The sequence below is a fragment of the Ranitomeya variabilis genome, chromosome 4 (assembly GCF_051348905.1).
Source record: "Ranitomeya variabilis isolate aRanVar5 chromosome 4, aRanVar5.hap1, whole genome shotgun sequence".
NCBI classification, from domain to species: Eukaryota; Metazoa; Chordata; class Amphibia; order Anura; family Dendrobatidae; genus Ranitomeya; species Ranitomeya variabilis.
In genome coordinates this window covers 639,290,901-639,308,293 of record NC_135235.1, presented here as the reverse complement: position 1 = coordinate 639,308,293, position 17,393 = coordinate 639,290,901, and the positions used below count along the sequence as shown (strand labels likewise).

At 40.6% G+C, this 17,393-nt stretch overlaps 1 protein-coding gene across 1 annotated transcript in view; it reads left to right on the top strand.

The window, feature by feature from the left end:
* LOC143768156 (uncharacterized) overlaps positions 1-17,077 on the top strand; it is a 50,304-nt gene extending 33,227 nt beyond the window's left edge. Inside the window, exons 3-8 of the mRNA XM_077256844.1 lie at positions 663-812; positions 942-1,121; positions 1,205-1,328; positions 1,412-1,509; positions 2,829-2,919; positions 12,752-17,077. Of these exons, the coding sequence (XP_077112959.1) occupies positions 663-812; positions 942-1,121; positions 1,205-1,328; positions 1,412-1,509; positions 2,829-2,919; positions 12,752-13,755 (1,647 nt within the window). The 3' untranslated portion in view covers positions 13,756-17,077. The remainder of the gene's footprint in view (positions 1-662; positions 813-941; positions 1,122-1,204; positions 1,329-1,411; positions 1,510-2,828; positions 2,920-12,751) is intronic.
* The last annotated feature ends 316 nt before the right edge of the window (positions 17,078-17,393 follow it).

The window sequence follows — 17,393 nt, the reverse complement described above, 5'->3', positions numbered from 1 at the left end:
CCTGGTTCTCTGAGAGCCAGCAGGAGGGTGTATACTGCAGAGGATGAGCTAACTTTCTTTGTATCACTTAGTGTCAGCCTCCTAGTGGCAGCAGCATACACCCACGGTCTGTGTCCCCCATTAAATGGCTCGGAGAAAAGGATTTTACAGTGAGTACACAAAAATCCCTATTTTTCGTGGCTCATCCTGGATTCTTTGTTATCTGTGGATGGATGTTTGGACATTAGGGCTTACATAAGCATTTTGGCCAACCAAGTTCATCACTTTATGGCAGCTGTTTACCCTACCCTAGAAGAACAATGCACCATGACACCATGGTCCACTAGTCATAGAGGTCCCTGATCATGTGACCCCCTGACTCCTCCACTCTTGTGACCTCATCACAGGTCCTGTGCACACAGTATAGCCATGTATGAGATGTGCAGCTCTTCGGGGGGAGGTAGGTGCTGGAGATTCCCCATTGCTGGGGCAGGGGACATTAACCCCCTCAGTGGTGAGCCTGTGATAAATCTCTGTATGTGACTATAATGGGATTGTGTGTTTTATTGGGGGCAGGGTGGGGCCATGACTGGATGTAGTGATCATGTGACACCGGTTACAGCTCCGGATGTTTCTTAGATGGGATCTTTATGATGTTACATTGTCATCTTCTCCCCATTCAGGTCCCTACAATATCGGATCCTCTCAGTGGAGATCTTCTATATAAGAGAATTCTCCTGAGTGACCATACAAGGATGGATAGAGACAGGGACAAGATGGCGGAGAGGATATTAGACGTCACCCTAGAGATCCTCTTCCGGCTTACTGGAGAGGTGAGAGATTCTGATGATGTCACATTACATCATTCTTATCTATGGGAATAGCAGATGGACAGAACAGGAGAGGTGAGGACTCTGGGAATGTCTGTAGTGAGATTTATTAATGTGTCTCTCCATAACCAGGATTACACAGTAGTGAAGAAGACCTCTAGTGAGCGCTGTCAGGCCCCTGTGTCTAAGGGATGGGGAAGTCTGATGAGGCCAATCATGGGGCCTCCACCTCACCCCCTGATACATGAGGACATCGATGACCAGAAGATCCTAGAACTCACCTACAAGATGATTGAGCTGCTGACTGGAGAGGTGACACTGCTGGGAATGCTGGGACTTTATACAGTAACGCTATGAAGAGATCGTGGGGATGACGGTATCATTGTATGTGTCAGGTTCCTATAAAGTGTCAGGATGTCACTGTCTATTTCTCCATGGAGGAGTGGGAGTATTTAGAAGGACACAAAGATCAGTACAAGGACGTCATGATAGAGGTTCCCCAGCCTCTTACATCACCAGGTAATAGACAGGACTAAATACACACGGCCTAAAATTATCTGTATGTAAAGAATGAATTCAGTCCCTGTATGTGTTTCTTCCAGTTCTATCCAGTGAGAGGACAACACCAGAGAGATGTCCCCTTCCTCTTCTTCCACAGGAATGTAAACAAGAAGATCTCGATGTTCCTCAGGATCATCAGGTAGATGGACAGAAGGTGTCATGAAATCTCCCCTATGATGTGTATAAGGCTATGCAGGTCTTGTGATCAGACTTGTTTTATCCCCCGGTATTATACACGGAACTGCCAATTTATTAGAAACACTGACACTTTCTTTATCAAAACTTTCCTGTATAGAGAATACTAATAATTAGTGTAAAATAAAATAAAGTGATCATTTTTCAGTCTGAAACCACATTAGAATGGTAATTTTGAGGACTTCACCTAGGCATGGTTGTCAGGGAAATTTTGAAAAACTCTTTAGCTGTTTAGTTTTTCTTCTCAAAAGTATTAGTACGGAGAACATTATGATTGAGGGAAAAAATACAATGAAAGGGGATCCATAGGACATACTTGATTTTTTGAGGAAGATATTAATAATATTTGAGGTAGTGACCTGTTTTACATGTGAGGGTCACTGTATGTTCCCCCTAGGATGTGTTTGGAGGATAATTGAGGCCTTGGGAGTGCATTGCAGTCACAGGCGTAGCTGTGATTGCAATAAAAATAAAAGTGAGTGTTAGTCTTGGACAAGCTATTTGTCCAGGGCAGATTTAAGAAAACCTGCTGGACTTTTGTTTTGAAACGGACTACAGAATGGTAGTGTGGCAGTCTGTTTCCTTCCTGGCCTGGTTTTCCATGTGGCCGAAGGCTCCAGGTTCTTTGGTTAAAAGCCCTGCAGTAAAGGGTTTGGGTGTGTCAGGGTCAGAGTTAGACCAGGTTCAGACATGCGAGAAACTCACCCGAGACTCGAATGTCAATACCCGGCACTGCCGCTGGCACTCGGGACCGAAGCGTGCTTCTGCATAGAAATACATGCAGTTGCACGCTCCTGTCCGGGTATTGACATGCGAGACTCGTGCGAGTACGGTAGAAGGACAATGCACCATGACACAATGATCCACTAGTCAAGGACTGATTCCAGGTATATTAGAGAGTTTTTGTTGCTTCTCTGGACTTCATAGTCCTCATGCTTTAATCCTATAGCGCATCTTCAGGATGAGGTGAAAGTGACTATTCACAACATATCAGTATCTCCATATTATTTGTGGATGGGCCAATAATCCCACAGAATTATTTCTTCATCTAGTGGAATCTATTACAATTTGAATTGGTGCTGAGGATCTGAAAAGACAACGTGGGTGTCTCTAATAATGTGGCCATTCAGTGTGTGTTTTATACTTGGTGGAGATGACTGGGTAAAGCTGATCATAGACATTAAATGTTGTCTGGATCTTTCCCCAGTTTTCTGGTTATGATTTTTTCATCTTTCTCTGACTCTTAATAAATTTTTGTTTCAGGGTAAATATCTGCCCCATATTAATACTACAGAGACATATATGAGAGGTGATGAGCGGTGTAAAGAGGAGATTCCCACAGATAACCGCACAGGTGAGTATAACCTAAAAAACAATCAGTGCCAGGAGCGCACATCGGGTTGGCTCCATCCCAGAGGCAGCACAAATCCATTATGGGTATTTATTTATGCGCCGTGATTGTGCTTATAATAATATATGATATTTTGTGACATGTTCGGACATCTCATAGCTTGCACATATCTGGTCAGTTTACATTATCTGTTTTGCAGCACATGATAATTATTATTATATTACATTATATGGTGATCTACCTGCAGACTTCTGCAATGTCTGGTATAACCCTGTTTTTTTGTAAACCTACTACCATCCACTCTGATCATTACATAGTATATTTTTCCCCTAATTAAACATGTTGATTATGTGTCTGTATTCCTAAATCTTAAACAGATTTTGGTTTCCTTCCTCATTTTTGTACAATCATGTTCTTACATTCTGACATCTTCCCTCTTGTATCTAGTGATTTTTTTACATTACACTTGATCCGTTTTTTTTTTACTTTGTATTTTACATATGTGATAAAAGATATTGATGGTTTTTAACTCACTCTTTTATTTCTAGTAATCAATTTTTTTCATTTATAGCTCTATAATCATGGCCCTTTGTTGTTCCCTTTTTTGCCATTTTTGAAGCAGAAGAGATACATCTGTATTCACAGTCCTGTTTAATAAAGGACACTCCGTGGATGTCTCCTAACCCCTTAAGCCCCGAGGGTGGTTTGCACGTTAATGACCGGGCCAATTTTTACAATTCTGACCACTGTCCCTTTATGAGGTTATAACTCTGGAACGCTTCAACGGATCTTGGCGATTCTGACATTGTTTTCTCGTGAGATATTGTACTTCATGTTAGTGGTAAAATTTATTCGATATAACTTGTGTTTATTTGTGAAAAAAAATGGAAATTTGGCAAAAATTTTGAAAATTTCACAATTTTCCAACTTTGAATTTTTATGCCCTTAAATCACAGAGATATGTCACACAAAATACTTAATAAGTAACATGTCTACTTTACATTAGCACAATTTTGGAACCAAAATTTTTTTTGTTAGGGAGTTATAAGGGTTAAAAGTTGACCAGCAATTTCTCATTTTTACAACACCATTTTTTTTTTTAGGGACCACATCTCATTTGAAGTCATTTTGAGGGGTCTATATGATAGAAAATAACCAAGTGTGACACCATTCTAAAAACTGCACCCCTCAAGGTGCTCAAAACCACATTCAAGAAGTTTATTAACCCTTCAGGTGTTTCACAGGAATTTTTGGAATGTTTAAATAAAAATGAACATTTAACTTTTTTTTCACACAAAATTTACTTCAGCTCCAATTTGTTTTATTTTACCAAGGGTAACAGGAGAAAATGGACCCCAAAAGATGTTGTACAATTTTGTCCTGAGTACGCTGATACCCCATATGTGGGTGTAAACCATTGTTTGGCTGCATGGCAGAGCTCGGAAGGGAAGGAGCGCCATTTCACTTTTCAATGCAAAATTGGAATTGAGATGGGACGCCATGTTGCGTTTGGAGAGCCCCTGATGTGCCTAAACATTGAAACCCCCCACAAGTGACACCATTTTGGAAAGTAGACCCCCTAAGGAACTTATCTAGATGTGTGGTGAGCACTTTGACCCAACAAGTGCTTCACAGAAGTTTATAATGCAGAGCCGTAAAAATAACAAATCATATTTTTTCACAAAAATGATCTTTTCGCCCCCAATTTTTTTATTTTTCCAAGGGTAAGAGAAGAAATTGGACCCCAAACATTGTTGTGCAATGTGTCCTGAGTACGCTGATACCCCATATGTGGGCGTAAACCACTGTTTGGGCGCATAGCAGAGCTCGGAAGGGAAGGAGCGCCATTTGACTTTTCAATGCAAAATTGACTGGAATAGAGATGGGACACCATCGCGTTTGGAGAGCCCCTGACGTGCCTAAACATTAAAACCCCCCACAAGTGACACCATTTTGGAAAGTAGACCCCCTAAGGAACTTATCTAGATGTGTTTTTAGAGCTTTGAACCCCCAAGTGTTTCACTACAGTTTATAACGCAGAGCCGTGAAACTAAAAATGCTTTTTTTTTTTTTTCAGAAATGATTTTTTAGCCCCCAGTTTTATATTTTCACAAGGGTAACAGGATAAATTGGACCCCAAAAGTTGTTGTCCAATTTGTCCTGAGTACACTGATACCCCATATGTGGGGGGGAACCACTATTTGGGCGCATGGCAGAGCTCGGAAGGGAAGGAGCGCCATTTGGAATGTAGACTTAGATGGATTGGTCTGCAGGCGTCATGTTGCATTTGCAGAGCCCCTGATGTACCCAAACAGTATAAACCCCCCATAAGAGACCCCATATTGGAAACTAGACCTCCCAAGGAACTTATCTAGATGTGTTGTGAGAACTTTGAACCCCCAAGTGTTTCACTACAGTTTACAACGCAGTGCTGTGAAAATAAAAAATCCTTTTTTTCCCACAAAAATGATTTTTAGCCCCCCAAATTTTTATTTTCCCAGAGATAACACGAGAACTTGGACCCCAAAAGTTGTTTTCCAATTTGTCCCGAGTACGCTGATGCCCCATATGTTGGGGTAAACACCCGTTTGGGCGCACGGGAGAGCTCGGAAGGGAAGGAGCACTGTTTTACTTTTTCAACGCAGAATTGTCTGGAATTGAGATCGGACGCCATGTCGTGTTTCGAGAGCCCCTGATGTGCCTAAACAGTGGAAACTCCCCAATTCTACCTGAAACTAATCCAAACACACCCCTAGCCCTAATCCCAACTATAACCCTAACCACACCCCTAACCCTGACACACCCCTAATTCTAATCTCAACCCTAATCCCAACCGTAAATGTAATCCAAACCCTAACCCTAACTTTAGCCCCAACCCTATCCCTAACTTTAGCCCCACCCTAACTTTAGCTCCAACCCTAGCCCCAACCCTAGCCCTAACCCTAGCGGGAAAATGGAAATAAATACATTTTTTTAATTTTATTATTTTTCCCTAACTAAGGGGGTGATGAAGGGGGGTTTGATTTACTTTTATAGCGTTTTTTATATCGGATTTTTATGATTGGCAGCTGTCACACACTAAAAGACGCTTTTTTATAGCAAAAAAGTTTTTGCGTCTCCATATTTTGAGACCTATAATTTTTCCATACTTTGGTCCACAGAGTCATGTGAGGTCTTGTTTTTTGCGGGACGAGTTGATGTTTTTATTGGTGACATTTTCGGACATGTGACAGTTTTTGAACACTTTATTCCGATTTTTGTGAGGCAGAATGACCAAAAACCAGCTATTCATGAATTTCTTTTGGGGGAGGCGTTTATACCGTTCCACGTTTGGTAAAATTGATCAAGCAGTTTTATTCGTCGGGTCAGTACGATTACAGCGATATCTCATTTATATCATTTTTTTATGTTTTGGCGCTTTTATACGATAAAAACTATTTTATAGAAAAAATAATTATTTTGGCATCGCTTTATTCTGAGGACTATAACTTTTTTATTTTTTTGGTTATGATGCTATATGGCGGCTCGTTTTTTGCGGGACAAGATGACGTTTTCAGCGGTACCATGGTTATTTATATACATCTTTTTGATCGCGTGTTATTTCACTTTTTGTTCGGCGGTATGATAATAAAGCGTTGTTTTTTGGCTCGTTTTTTTTTTTTTTTTCTTACGGTGTTCACTGAAGGGGTTAACTAGTGGGACAGATTTATAGGTTGGGTCGTTACGGACGCGGCGATACTAAATATGTGTACTTTTATTGTTTTTTGGGGTTTTTTTAGATAAAGAAATGTATTTATGGGAATAATATATATATTTTTTTCTTCTTTATTTAGGATTTTTATTTTTACACATGTGGAAATTTTTTTTAAAACTTTTTTACTTTGTCCCAGGGGGGGACATCACAGATCGCCGATCTGATAGTGTGCACAGCACTCTATCAGATCGGCGCTCTCACTCACATCGCTGCAGGCTGCAGCTTTCATCTGCAGCCTGTTCCGGACCCGGAAGTAATCCCTGCAGGACCCGGATGCAGCCCCGCGGCCATTTTGGATCCGGGGCCTGCAGGGATAGGAGGTAAGAGACCCTCGCAGCAACGCGATCACATCGCGTTGCTCCGGGGGTCTTAGGGAAGCACGCAGGGAGCCCCCTCCCTGCGCGATGCTTCCCTGTACCTCCGGTACACCGCGATCATGTTTGATCGCGGTGTGCCGGGGGTTAATGTGCCGGGGGCGGTCCGTGACCGCTCCTGGCACATAGTGCCGGATGTCAGCTGCGATAGGCAGCTGACACCCGGCCGCGATCGGCCGCGCTCCCCCCGTGAGCGCGGCCAATCGGCTATGACGTACTATCCCGTCACTGGGAATTAAGTCCCAGGTCACCTTGACGGGATAGTACATCATATGGGATTAAGGGGTTAATATACTTGTGAAGTTTGTCAGTGCCGGGGATCTGAACTCAAGACCCCTGATATGGAAGGTAGAAACATTACTAGGGAGCCACTGGTTGTACTGTTAAGTTCTGGAGAATTTTCTCAGCCTAAAAACCTCAAAAGCATTTTTCTTTACATGCATAATATAACGTTATATACAGATATCTCGCCAGAACATTATAAGTGCTGAAAAGTAATCACCAGAGATTTCTAACTATAAAATTTTCAAAAATTATACAAAATCATCACAGTAAATATGGACATATGTTGTGTCCCTGTAATTGTAACAACGTGTACAATAGAGTGATTTATGGTGAAAGGTAAATAGTGTGAATAAAAATGACACTTTTTTTTTACATTCAAATTATATAAATATATATTTTTTAGCGGCAAAAAAAAGCTTATCACTCTGAACTTTGATTTCCATTCTAAAAAAGAACACATATTATAAACAATAGTAAAGGAACCCAGACAGACCACAATTAACAGGCCCACTCGGCTTCTGTTTGCTTCAGTTGTGCAACAAATCTATTTTGGACATAAATTCAATTTTCCTGAAGAGAACAGTCAAAACTCAGAATCTCATTTGTGAACACACTCCAAAACTGTCCGGCAAAATATAGAAAAATGGATACATGTCTGTGTTTGATCCGCTTGATTGAATTTGCTCAATCAAGGGAATGGGTCTGCATTTCCAGATCGTACTCACATGTCATCCAGAATATCCTGGTTCATTAACTGAATCAGAATATGGTATGTTTTCATTTCTTTCCTCGTGAACCACCAGACTTCAATATTTTTACGGTGGAGAACTTCATACTGTGAATATGTCCCATGGAGAGGGGAAGAATGACAGAGAAATCATATACCTGCCTGGCAGTGAGTGTGCTTGGTTGTGGTAAACAGCCATAGAAACTGAAGAAGGTGGGGGGGTAACGTAACTTCAGCTGTGCTAGTTCATGAGAAATAAAAACATATCATGTGAGCAGAGCTGGAGAAACATCCCAAGAGAAAAAAGTTTGAAGGTGGAAGAGGTGAAAAAAAAGCTATGGAGGTTTCTGATGAGCAGGATAGCTCCATGCAAAAGTCAGATAATGTGGAACTTTATTACCACAGAGGCTTAGTCACATATGTGGTTACCTATTTGTTGTGAACCATGGATTACAGAGGACACTGCTGCAAATTCATTTTCAGATCCCCAGTGCTCCCATATTCATGATGGAATCCAATGCTTTCTGTTGAGTTCCAATAGATATAAAATAGTATAAAAAAATTCTTCTCATATCTTGTATCTGTCGCTTAGTTTCTTTATAAAAAAAATGGAAAACCTACACTTGCATAAAAGCCATTGCTTATTGTTACATGACCATACTGCTGTGCTCTATGCATATAGATAATATAAATATTAACCCCTTCCTGACATCGGACGTACTATCCCGTCGAGGTGGGGTCGGCCCGTATGACCACCGATGGGATAGTACGTCATCACCGATCGGCGCTCACGGGGGGAGCGCGGCCGATCGCGGCCGGGTGTCAGCTGCATATCGCAGCTGACATCCGGCACTATGTGCCAGGAGCGGTCACGGACCGCCCCCGGCACATTAACCCCCGGCACACCGCGATCAAACATGATCGCAGTGTACCGGCGGTATAGGGAAGCATCGCGCAGGGAGGGGGCTCCCTGCGGGCTTCCCTGAGACCCCCGGAGCAACGCGATGTGATCGCGTTGCTGCGAGGGTCTCCTACCTCCTTCCTGGCTGCAGGTCCCGGATCCAAGATGGCCGCGGCATCCGGGTCCTGCAGGGAAGGAGGTGGCTTACCGAGTGTCTGCCCAGAGCAGACACTGGTAAGCCTGCACCGATGTAAGTGAGATCGGTGATCTGATAGAGTGCTGTGCACACTATCAGATCATCGATCTGTGATGTCCCCCCCTGGGACAAAGTAAAAAAAAAAATTCTCCACATGTGTAAAAAAAATTAAAAAAAATTCCTAAATAAATAATTAAAAAAATATATATTATTCCCATAAATACATTTCTTTATCTAAATAAAAAAAACAAAACAATAAAAGTACACATATTTAGTATCGCCGCGTCCGTAACGACCCAACCTATAAAACTGTCCCACTAGTTAACCCCTTCAGTAAACACCGTAAGAAAAAAAAAAAAAAAAAAACGAGGCAAAAAACAACGCTTTATTACCATACCGCCGAACAAAAAGTGGAATAACACGCGATCAAAAAGACTGATATAAATATCCATGGTACCGCTGAAAACGTCATCTTGTCCCGCAAAAAACAAGCCGCCACACAGCATCATCAGCAAAAAAATAAAAAAGTTATAGTCCTGAGAATAAAGCGATACCAAAATAATTATTTTTTCTATAAAATAGTTTTTATCGTATAAAAGCGCCAAAACATAAAAAAATGATATAAATGAGGTATCGCTGTAATCGTACTGACCCGTCGAATAAAACTGCTTTATCAATTTTACCAAACGCGGAACGGTATAAACGCCTCTCCCAAAAGAAATTCATGAATAGCAGGTTTTTGGTCATTCTGCCTCACAAAAATCGGAATAAAAAGTGATCAAAAACGGTCACGTGTCCGAAAATGTTACCAATAAAAACGTCAACTCGTCCCGCAAAAAACAAGACCTCACATGACTCTGTAGACCAAAATGTGGAAAAATTCTAGGTCTCAAAATGTGGAGACGCAAAAACTTTTTTGCTATAAAAAGCGTCGCTGGTTTCACACTTGCGTTTTTGTCTGCAGCGTTTTTTGCACAAAAAAACGCATGCGTTTTTTCCCTATATTTAACATTGAAAACGCATGCGTTTTTTTGTACGGGTTTGGTCGCGTTTTCAAACGCATGCGTTTTTTTTTCTGCATGCGTTCATTTTCAGAAATACAACCTGCAGTATTTTCTTGCGTTTTTAAGCACATGCGTTTGCGTTAAAAACGCATGCGTTTTTATCGGAAAAAAAAACAGAAAACACACTGAAAAGCCACCCACCACCATCAAGGTGATAAAGAGATCCTAACCCTAACTCTACCCCTAACCTCACCCCTAACCGTTTAATGAACATTTTCTGACAGTCATAGTGCCACGTATTTCAGTGCCACGTATTTCAGTGCCACGTATTTCAGTGCCACGTATTTCAGTGCCACGTATTACGTATTTCAGTGCCACATTTCAGTGCCACGTATTTCAGTGCCACGTATTTAAGTGCCACGTATCATGTATTTCAGTGCCACATATTTTAGTGCCACGTATTTCAGTTGCACGTATTTCAGTGCCACGTATCACGTATTTCAGTGCCACGTGTTTCAGTCCCACGTATTTAAGTGCCACGTATCACGTATTTCAGTGCCACGTATCACGTATTTCAGTGCCACATATTTCAGTGCCACGTATTTCAGTGCCACGTATTTCAGTGCCACGTATTTCAGTGCCACGTATTTCAGTGCCACATATTTCAGTGCCACATATTTCAGTGCCACGTATTTCAGTCACGTTTAGGGTTAGGGGTAGGGTTAGGGCTAGGGTTGGGGCTAAAGTTATGGTTGGGGCTAAAGTTAGGGTTTGGATTACATTTACGGTTTGGATTAGGGTTGGGATTAGAATTATGGCTGTGTCAGGGCTAGGGGTGTGGTTAGGGTTACCGTTGGGATTAGGGTTAGGGGTGTGTTTGAGTTAGGGTTTCAGGTAGAATTGGGGAGTTTCCACTGTCCAGGCACATCAGGGGCTCTCCAAGCGCGACATGGCGTCCAATCTCAATTCCAGCCAATTCTGCGTTGAAAAAGTAAAACACTGCTCCTTCCCTTCCGAGCTCTCCCGTGCGCCCAAAAAGGGGTTTACCCCAACATATGTGTTATCAGCGTACTCGGGACAAATTGAACAACAACTTCTGGGGTCCAAGTTCTCTTGATATCCTTAGGAAAATAAAAATTTGGGGGGCTAAAAATCATTTTTGTGGGGAAAAAAAGATGTTTTATTTTCACGGCTCTGCGTTATAGACTGTAGTGAAACACTTGGGGGTTCAAAGTTCTCACAACACATCTAGATAAGTACCTTGGGAGGTCTAGTTTCCAATATGGGGTTTGTACTGTTTGGGTACATCAGGGGCTCTGCAAATGCAACGTGACGGCTGCTGACCAATCCATTTAAGTCTGCATTCCAAATGGCGCTCCTTCCCTTCCGAGCTCTGTCATGCGCCCAAACAGTGGTTCCCCCCCACATATGGGGTATCAGCGTACTCAGGACAAATTGGAAAACAAATTTTGGGGTCCAATTTATTCTGTTACCGTTGTAAAAATACAAAGCTGGGGGCTAAAAAATCATTTTTGAGAAAAAAAAATATATATTTTCATGGCTCTGCGTTATAATCTGTAGTGAAACACTTGGGGGTTCAAAGCTCTCAAAACACATCTAGATAAGTTCCTTAGGGGGTCTACTTTCCAAAATGGTGTCACTTGTGGGGGGTTTCAATGTTTAGGCACATCAGGGGCTCTCCAAACGCAACATGGCGTCCCATCTCAATTCCAGTCAATTTTGCATTGAAAAGTCAAATGGCGCTCCTTCCCTTCCAAGCTCTGCCATGCGCCCAAACAATGGTTTACACCCACATATGGGGTATCAGCGTACTCAGGACAAATTGCACAACATTTTTTGGGGTCCAATTTCTTCTCTTACCCTTGGGAAAATAAAACAAATTGGAGCTGAAATACATTTTGTGTGAAAAAAAGTTAAATGTTCATTTTTATTTAAACATTCCAAAAATTCCTGTGAAACACCTGAAGGGTTAATAAACTTCTTGAATGTGGTTTTGAGCACCTTGAGGGGTGCAGTTTTTGGAATGGTGTCACACTTGGGTATTTTCTATCATATAGACCCCTCAAAATGACTTCATTTTTTTTTTAGGGACCACATCTCATTTGGTGTTGTAAAAATGAGAAATTGCTGGTCAACTTTTAACCCTTATAACTCCGTCACAAAAAAAAATTTTGGTTACAAAATTGTACTGATGTAAAGTAGACATGTGGGAAATGTTACTTATTAAGTATTTTGCGTGACATATGTCTGTGATTTAAGGGCATAAAAATTCAAAGTTGGAAAATTGTGAAATTTTCAAAATTTTCGCCAAATTTCCATTTTTTTCACAAATAAACGCAAGTTATATCGAATAAATTTTACCACTAACATGAAGTACAATATGTCACAAGAAAACAATGTCAGAATCGCCAAGATCCGTCAAAGCGTTCCAGAGTTATAGCCTCATAAAGGGACAGTGGTCAGAATTGTAAAAATTGGCCCGGTCATTAACGTGCAAACCACCCTTGGGGGTGAAGGGGTTAATATAATTTCATTGCAGTGTTATTGACAAATAATAATTTTATTCTTGGCAGATGACGTTACCAGGAGCTCCGAGGGACATCTGATATTTTTAGATTTTGCAGCAGGGGATCAAGGTATCACATCAGATACATATGAAGAACATATAATTATCACAGATATACCTCAAGCCCTTAGGAAAAATCTATCATCTGATCCTTTTAAACGGGTCCTTTCTTCTACTTCATTAAAGGAAAATATGGAAAACAAAAAACACAAAAGTACTGATGAACATGAAGTAGCTCACAAAGGGGAGAAACCATTTTCATGTTCACAATCTGGGAAATGTTCAAGATTTCTTTCACATCAGAGAAGTCACTCAGGGAAGAAGCTATTTTCATGTTCAGAATGTGGGAAATGTTTTATGGATAAAACACATCTTGTTACACATCAGAGAACTCATACAGGGGAGAAACCGTTTTCATGCTCAGAATGTGGGAAATGTTTTAGTGAGAAAAAAACTCTTGTTACACATCAGAGAACTCATACAGGGGAGAAGCCATTTTCATGCTCAGAATGTGGGAAATGTTTTAGTCAAAAATTCCATCTTGTTATACATCAGAGAAGTCACACAGGGGAGAAGCCATTTTCATGTTCAGAATGTGGGAAATGTTTTTTTGATAAATCAAATCTTGTTAAACACCAGAGAACTCACACAGGGGAAAAGCCATTTTCATGTCCAGAATGTGGGAAATGTTTTATAGATAAATCAAATCTTGTTAAACACCAGAGAACTCACACAGGGGAAAAGCCATTTTCATGTCCAGAATGTGGGAAATGTTTTATAGATAAATCACATCTTGTTAAACATCAGAGAACTCACACATTGGAGAAGCCATTTCCATGTTTAAAATGTGAGAAATATTTTGAAAGGAAATCAAATCTTGTTTCGCATCAAAAAACTCACAAAGGAGAGAAGCCATTCTCATGTTCAGAATGTGGGAAATGTTTTACCCAGAAATTCGATCTTGTTAAACATGAAATAGCTCACACAGGAGAGAAGCCACTTTTATTTTAAATCATTACATTGTCACCATGTAACAGAAAAATTACAAGTTATAATCAAGTAAAGTCAATTTTCTACAAGAGAAAGGAAAATCAACTCAGATCACTAAATAATAGAAATTGTATATACCGTATATACTTAAGTATAAGCTGAGATTTTTAGCCCATTTTGTTAGGCTAAAAGTGCCCCTCTCGGCTTATACTCGAGTCACCCACGGGTTCGGCGGGATAGGAGGAGTGGCATGAGTGGCGACTATCACATCATACTCACCTGCTCCCCCCACGGTCTCTGCAAGTCCCTTCTCCGATGGTCTCCGGCGCCCGCAGCTCTTTCTGGGTTCAGCGGTCACATTGTACCGCTTATTAAAGTAATGAATATGGGCGCGACTCCACTCCCATAGGCATGGAGCACATATTCATTACTTTAATGAGCGGTACCATTTGACCTCTGAACACAGGAACAAGCTGCCGGCGCCAGAGACCATCTGAGAAGCAGAGACCGCGCCAGGAGGGGGTGAGTATGACGGGGGAGGGTGAGCCATGTGATATTCACCTGTCCCCGTTCCACCGCCGGGCTCTGCCTTCCGCGTCCTCTGGCTGTGATGTTCAGGTCCTAGGGTGCGATGACGTGTTTAGTGCGTGCCCTCTGCATGAACAGTCACTGCAGAGACTCGGAAGACACAGACTTGCGGCATTGGAATGGGGACAGGTGAATATCGCAACTGCTGGTTTGCTGACACTGCTCAGGACACTGGCAACAGACCCCCAGCAAAGAGAGGTATGTAATTTTTTTTTAACCGCAGCAGCATATGGGGCATATTATTCTATGGAGCATCTTATGGATCATCATTATCCTTTGTGCAGCATTATATGGGGCATAATATTCTATGGAACATCTTATGGGGCCATCAACCTTTGTGCAGCATTATATGGGGCATAATATTCTATAGAGCATCTTATGGGGCCATCAACCTTTATGGAGCAGCATATGGGGCAGATTATTCTATTGAGCATCTTATGGGGCATCATTATCCTTTGTGTATAATTATAAGGGGCATAATATTCTATGGAGCATCTTTTGGGGCCATTAACCTTTATGGAGCAGCATATGGGGCATATTATTCTATTGAGCATCTTATGAGGCCATCAACATTTGTGCAGCATTATATGGGGCATAATCTATGGAGCATTTTATGGGGCCCATCATGAACTGTATGGAGCATTATATGGGGCATATTTTGTATGGAGCATCTTATGGGGCCCAGCATGAACTGTATGGAGCATTATATGGGGCTCCTGATTCAATATGGATATTCAAAAACACAACCTACTGATGTCTCAATTAATTTTACTTTTGTTGGTATCTTTTTATTTTTTAAATTTACCAGTAGCTGCTGCATTTGCCCCAGGCTTATACTCGAGTCAATACGTTTTCCCAGTTTTTTTGTGGCAAAATTAGGGGTCTCGGCTTATACTCGGTGTAGAAGGGAAGTGCTCCAAAATGTATATTTTTACGTAGAGATGTGTTTAGTGATATATAATTCCCCCACATGTACTCAGTAGCCCCCTCCTCACGCTGGTATATCAGGTTTTATTTAGGACTTAGGCCAGTGGACAATAGACTTGTGACCTCATCCCCACACACCTGGGGCTGGACAAACCTCTTCTAGCTGGACATAAATGCACAAGACATGTGCTCTGGGTCTTTTTGCTCTATGGCTTGCTGGGAAGATCATGGACCCACACGGTGGATAAGTACTCTGTATCCCCTTTTCTTACTAGGCCCTGTAACCTCTTAGGCCTTAGGGTTAGTAAGCTATAGATTGGGAGGGCTGATATTGTATGTGTGATTTGGGTAATCGGGCAGTTAATTGTGGGTTTTTATATTGTGATATTGTTGTGATATTACTAGATATTGTGGGTTATTACTGTGTGATACTGTTGGGATATCACTGTATACTGTAGTGATATTACTGTATCAGAGTTGTGATATCTATATATATATATATATATATATTTATAGTCGCCAGCTTGGGTATAAATATATATGTATATTATAGACTGCAGACGTGTGTGTGTGTGTGTGTGTGTAATAAATATCCTTTATTGTTACACTGTTTTGTCTCAGATAGTATAAGGAAAAGATAACGTTGAGGCATATTTAGTGGATATTAATTATTAATAGTCAAGTTTGGCGATAATAGTTAATAATACTTGGTTAGTAATTTTTGGAGGAAAACCCTGTCTCTTTTACACTCGGTTCGGCTTATACTCTAGTATATACGGTAATTATTAATGACCATTTCTTCTATAAAGTAAGTACAATCCTAATTTCTATAAAATATTTAATATTTCTATGTACTATTTAACCGTTCGTTGCGTGGAGTCAATTGGACCCCAATAAAGTTTGTTTTTGTCATATTTCCACAAGTATGGAAGGCAGTTAACAGTCTGCTTTGGTAGCTTCCTAGTCCTTAATGACGCTGCATCAACTACACGTGCTTCAGCAAAAAAAAAAAAATCCCAAGGCATTTCTAGTATTTATTTTTGTCATTTATATAGTGCCATTTATGCCATTGCGTTTTGCAGACATTATTGGCACAATCTAAATTTGCTATCAGTATATCTTTGTAGTGTGGGAGGAAACCGAAGTACTTGGAGGAAACCCACGCAAACACGGATTTGAATCCAGTACCATAGCGCAGCAAGGCTGCAGTGCTAACTACTGAGCCAACATAGTGTCCAGTATGAATCATGATAAAGTTATATGTGACGGTGATAACAAGAAGTTGGAAATAATAGACTTTTACCATAAAACCCAGGGTGGCATTGATACAAACATCAAACTATGCGAAACTTAAAACGTTGCTCGAAACAGTAGGAGATGGCCAATGGTCATATTAATTTTTCTCTTCAATGTATTAGCTATAAATGCTTTCATTATTTATAACATGATTAATAAGACTAAAATTACCCCAAAAGAATTTCTGAAACTATTTTTTCAACGTAATTTGTAAGAGCTCATATAAGTACCATGTTTCCTGAAATTACGACTCGATGATGACACCAAGCCTTCTTTTCTGGAAGTAGGTCGATGTCAATTGTATGTGAGATCTAGTGACCGAAAAAAAAAAAAAACAGATGTGATAATTACAAGAAATTTATGTGCAATGAGCACAATTAGGAGATATGTGATTCTTGTACCAAATAATTACTTGTTTTCTTCATGGTATATAAGCAGCTGTTTACATTTTGTTGATTTCTAAAACTGTTATATTTTTCATTTAGCTAAGATGTTGTACCTTAAGTTCCAAAATAAAGTAATAATTCTTTAATTTATTGTTGGGTTTTTTTCAATATGAAAACTGAGGTCCCATGAACCCAACGCAAATAATAGTGTAAATATTCTGACACGACTAACTGAAGGTTAGTAAAGTGCAAAACTTTAAAAAATATTCTCACCATTCCCAGTTCCATATACACTCACCGGCCACTTTATTAGGTACACCTGTCCAACTTCTTGTTAACACTTAATTTCTAATCAGCCAATCACATGGCGGCAACTCAGTGCATTTAGGCATGTAGACATGGTCAAGACAATCTCCTGCAGTTCAAACCGAGCATTAGTATGGGGAAGAAAGGTGATTTGAG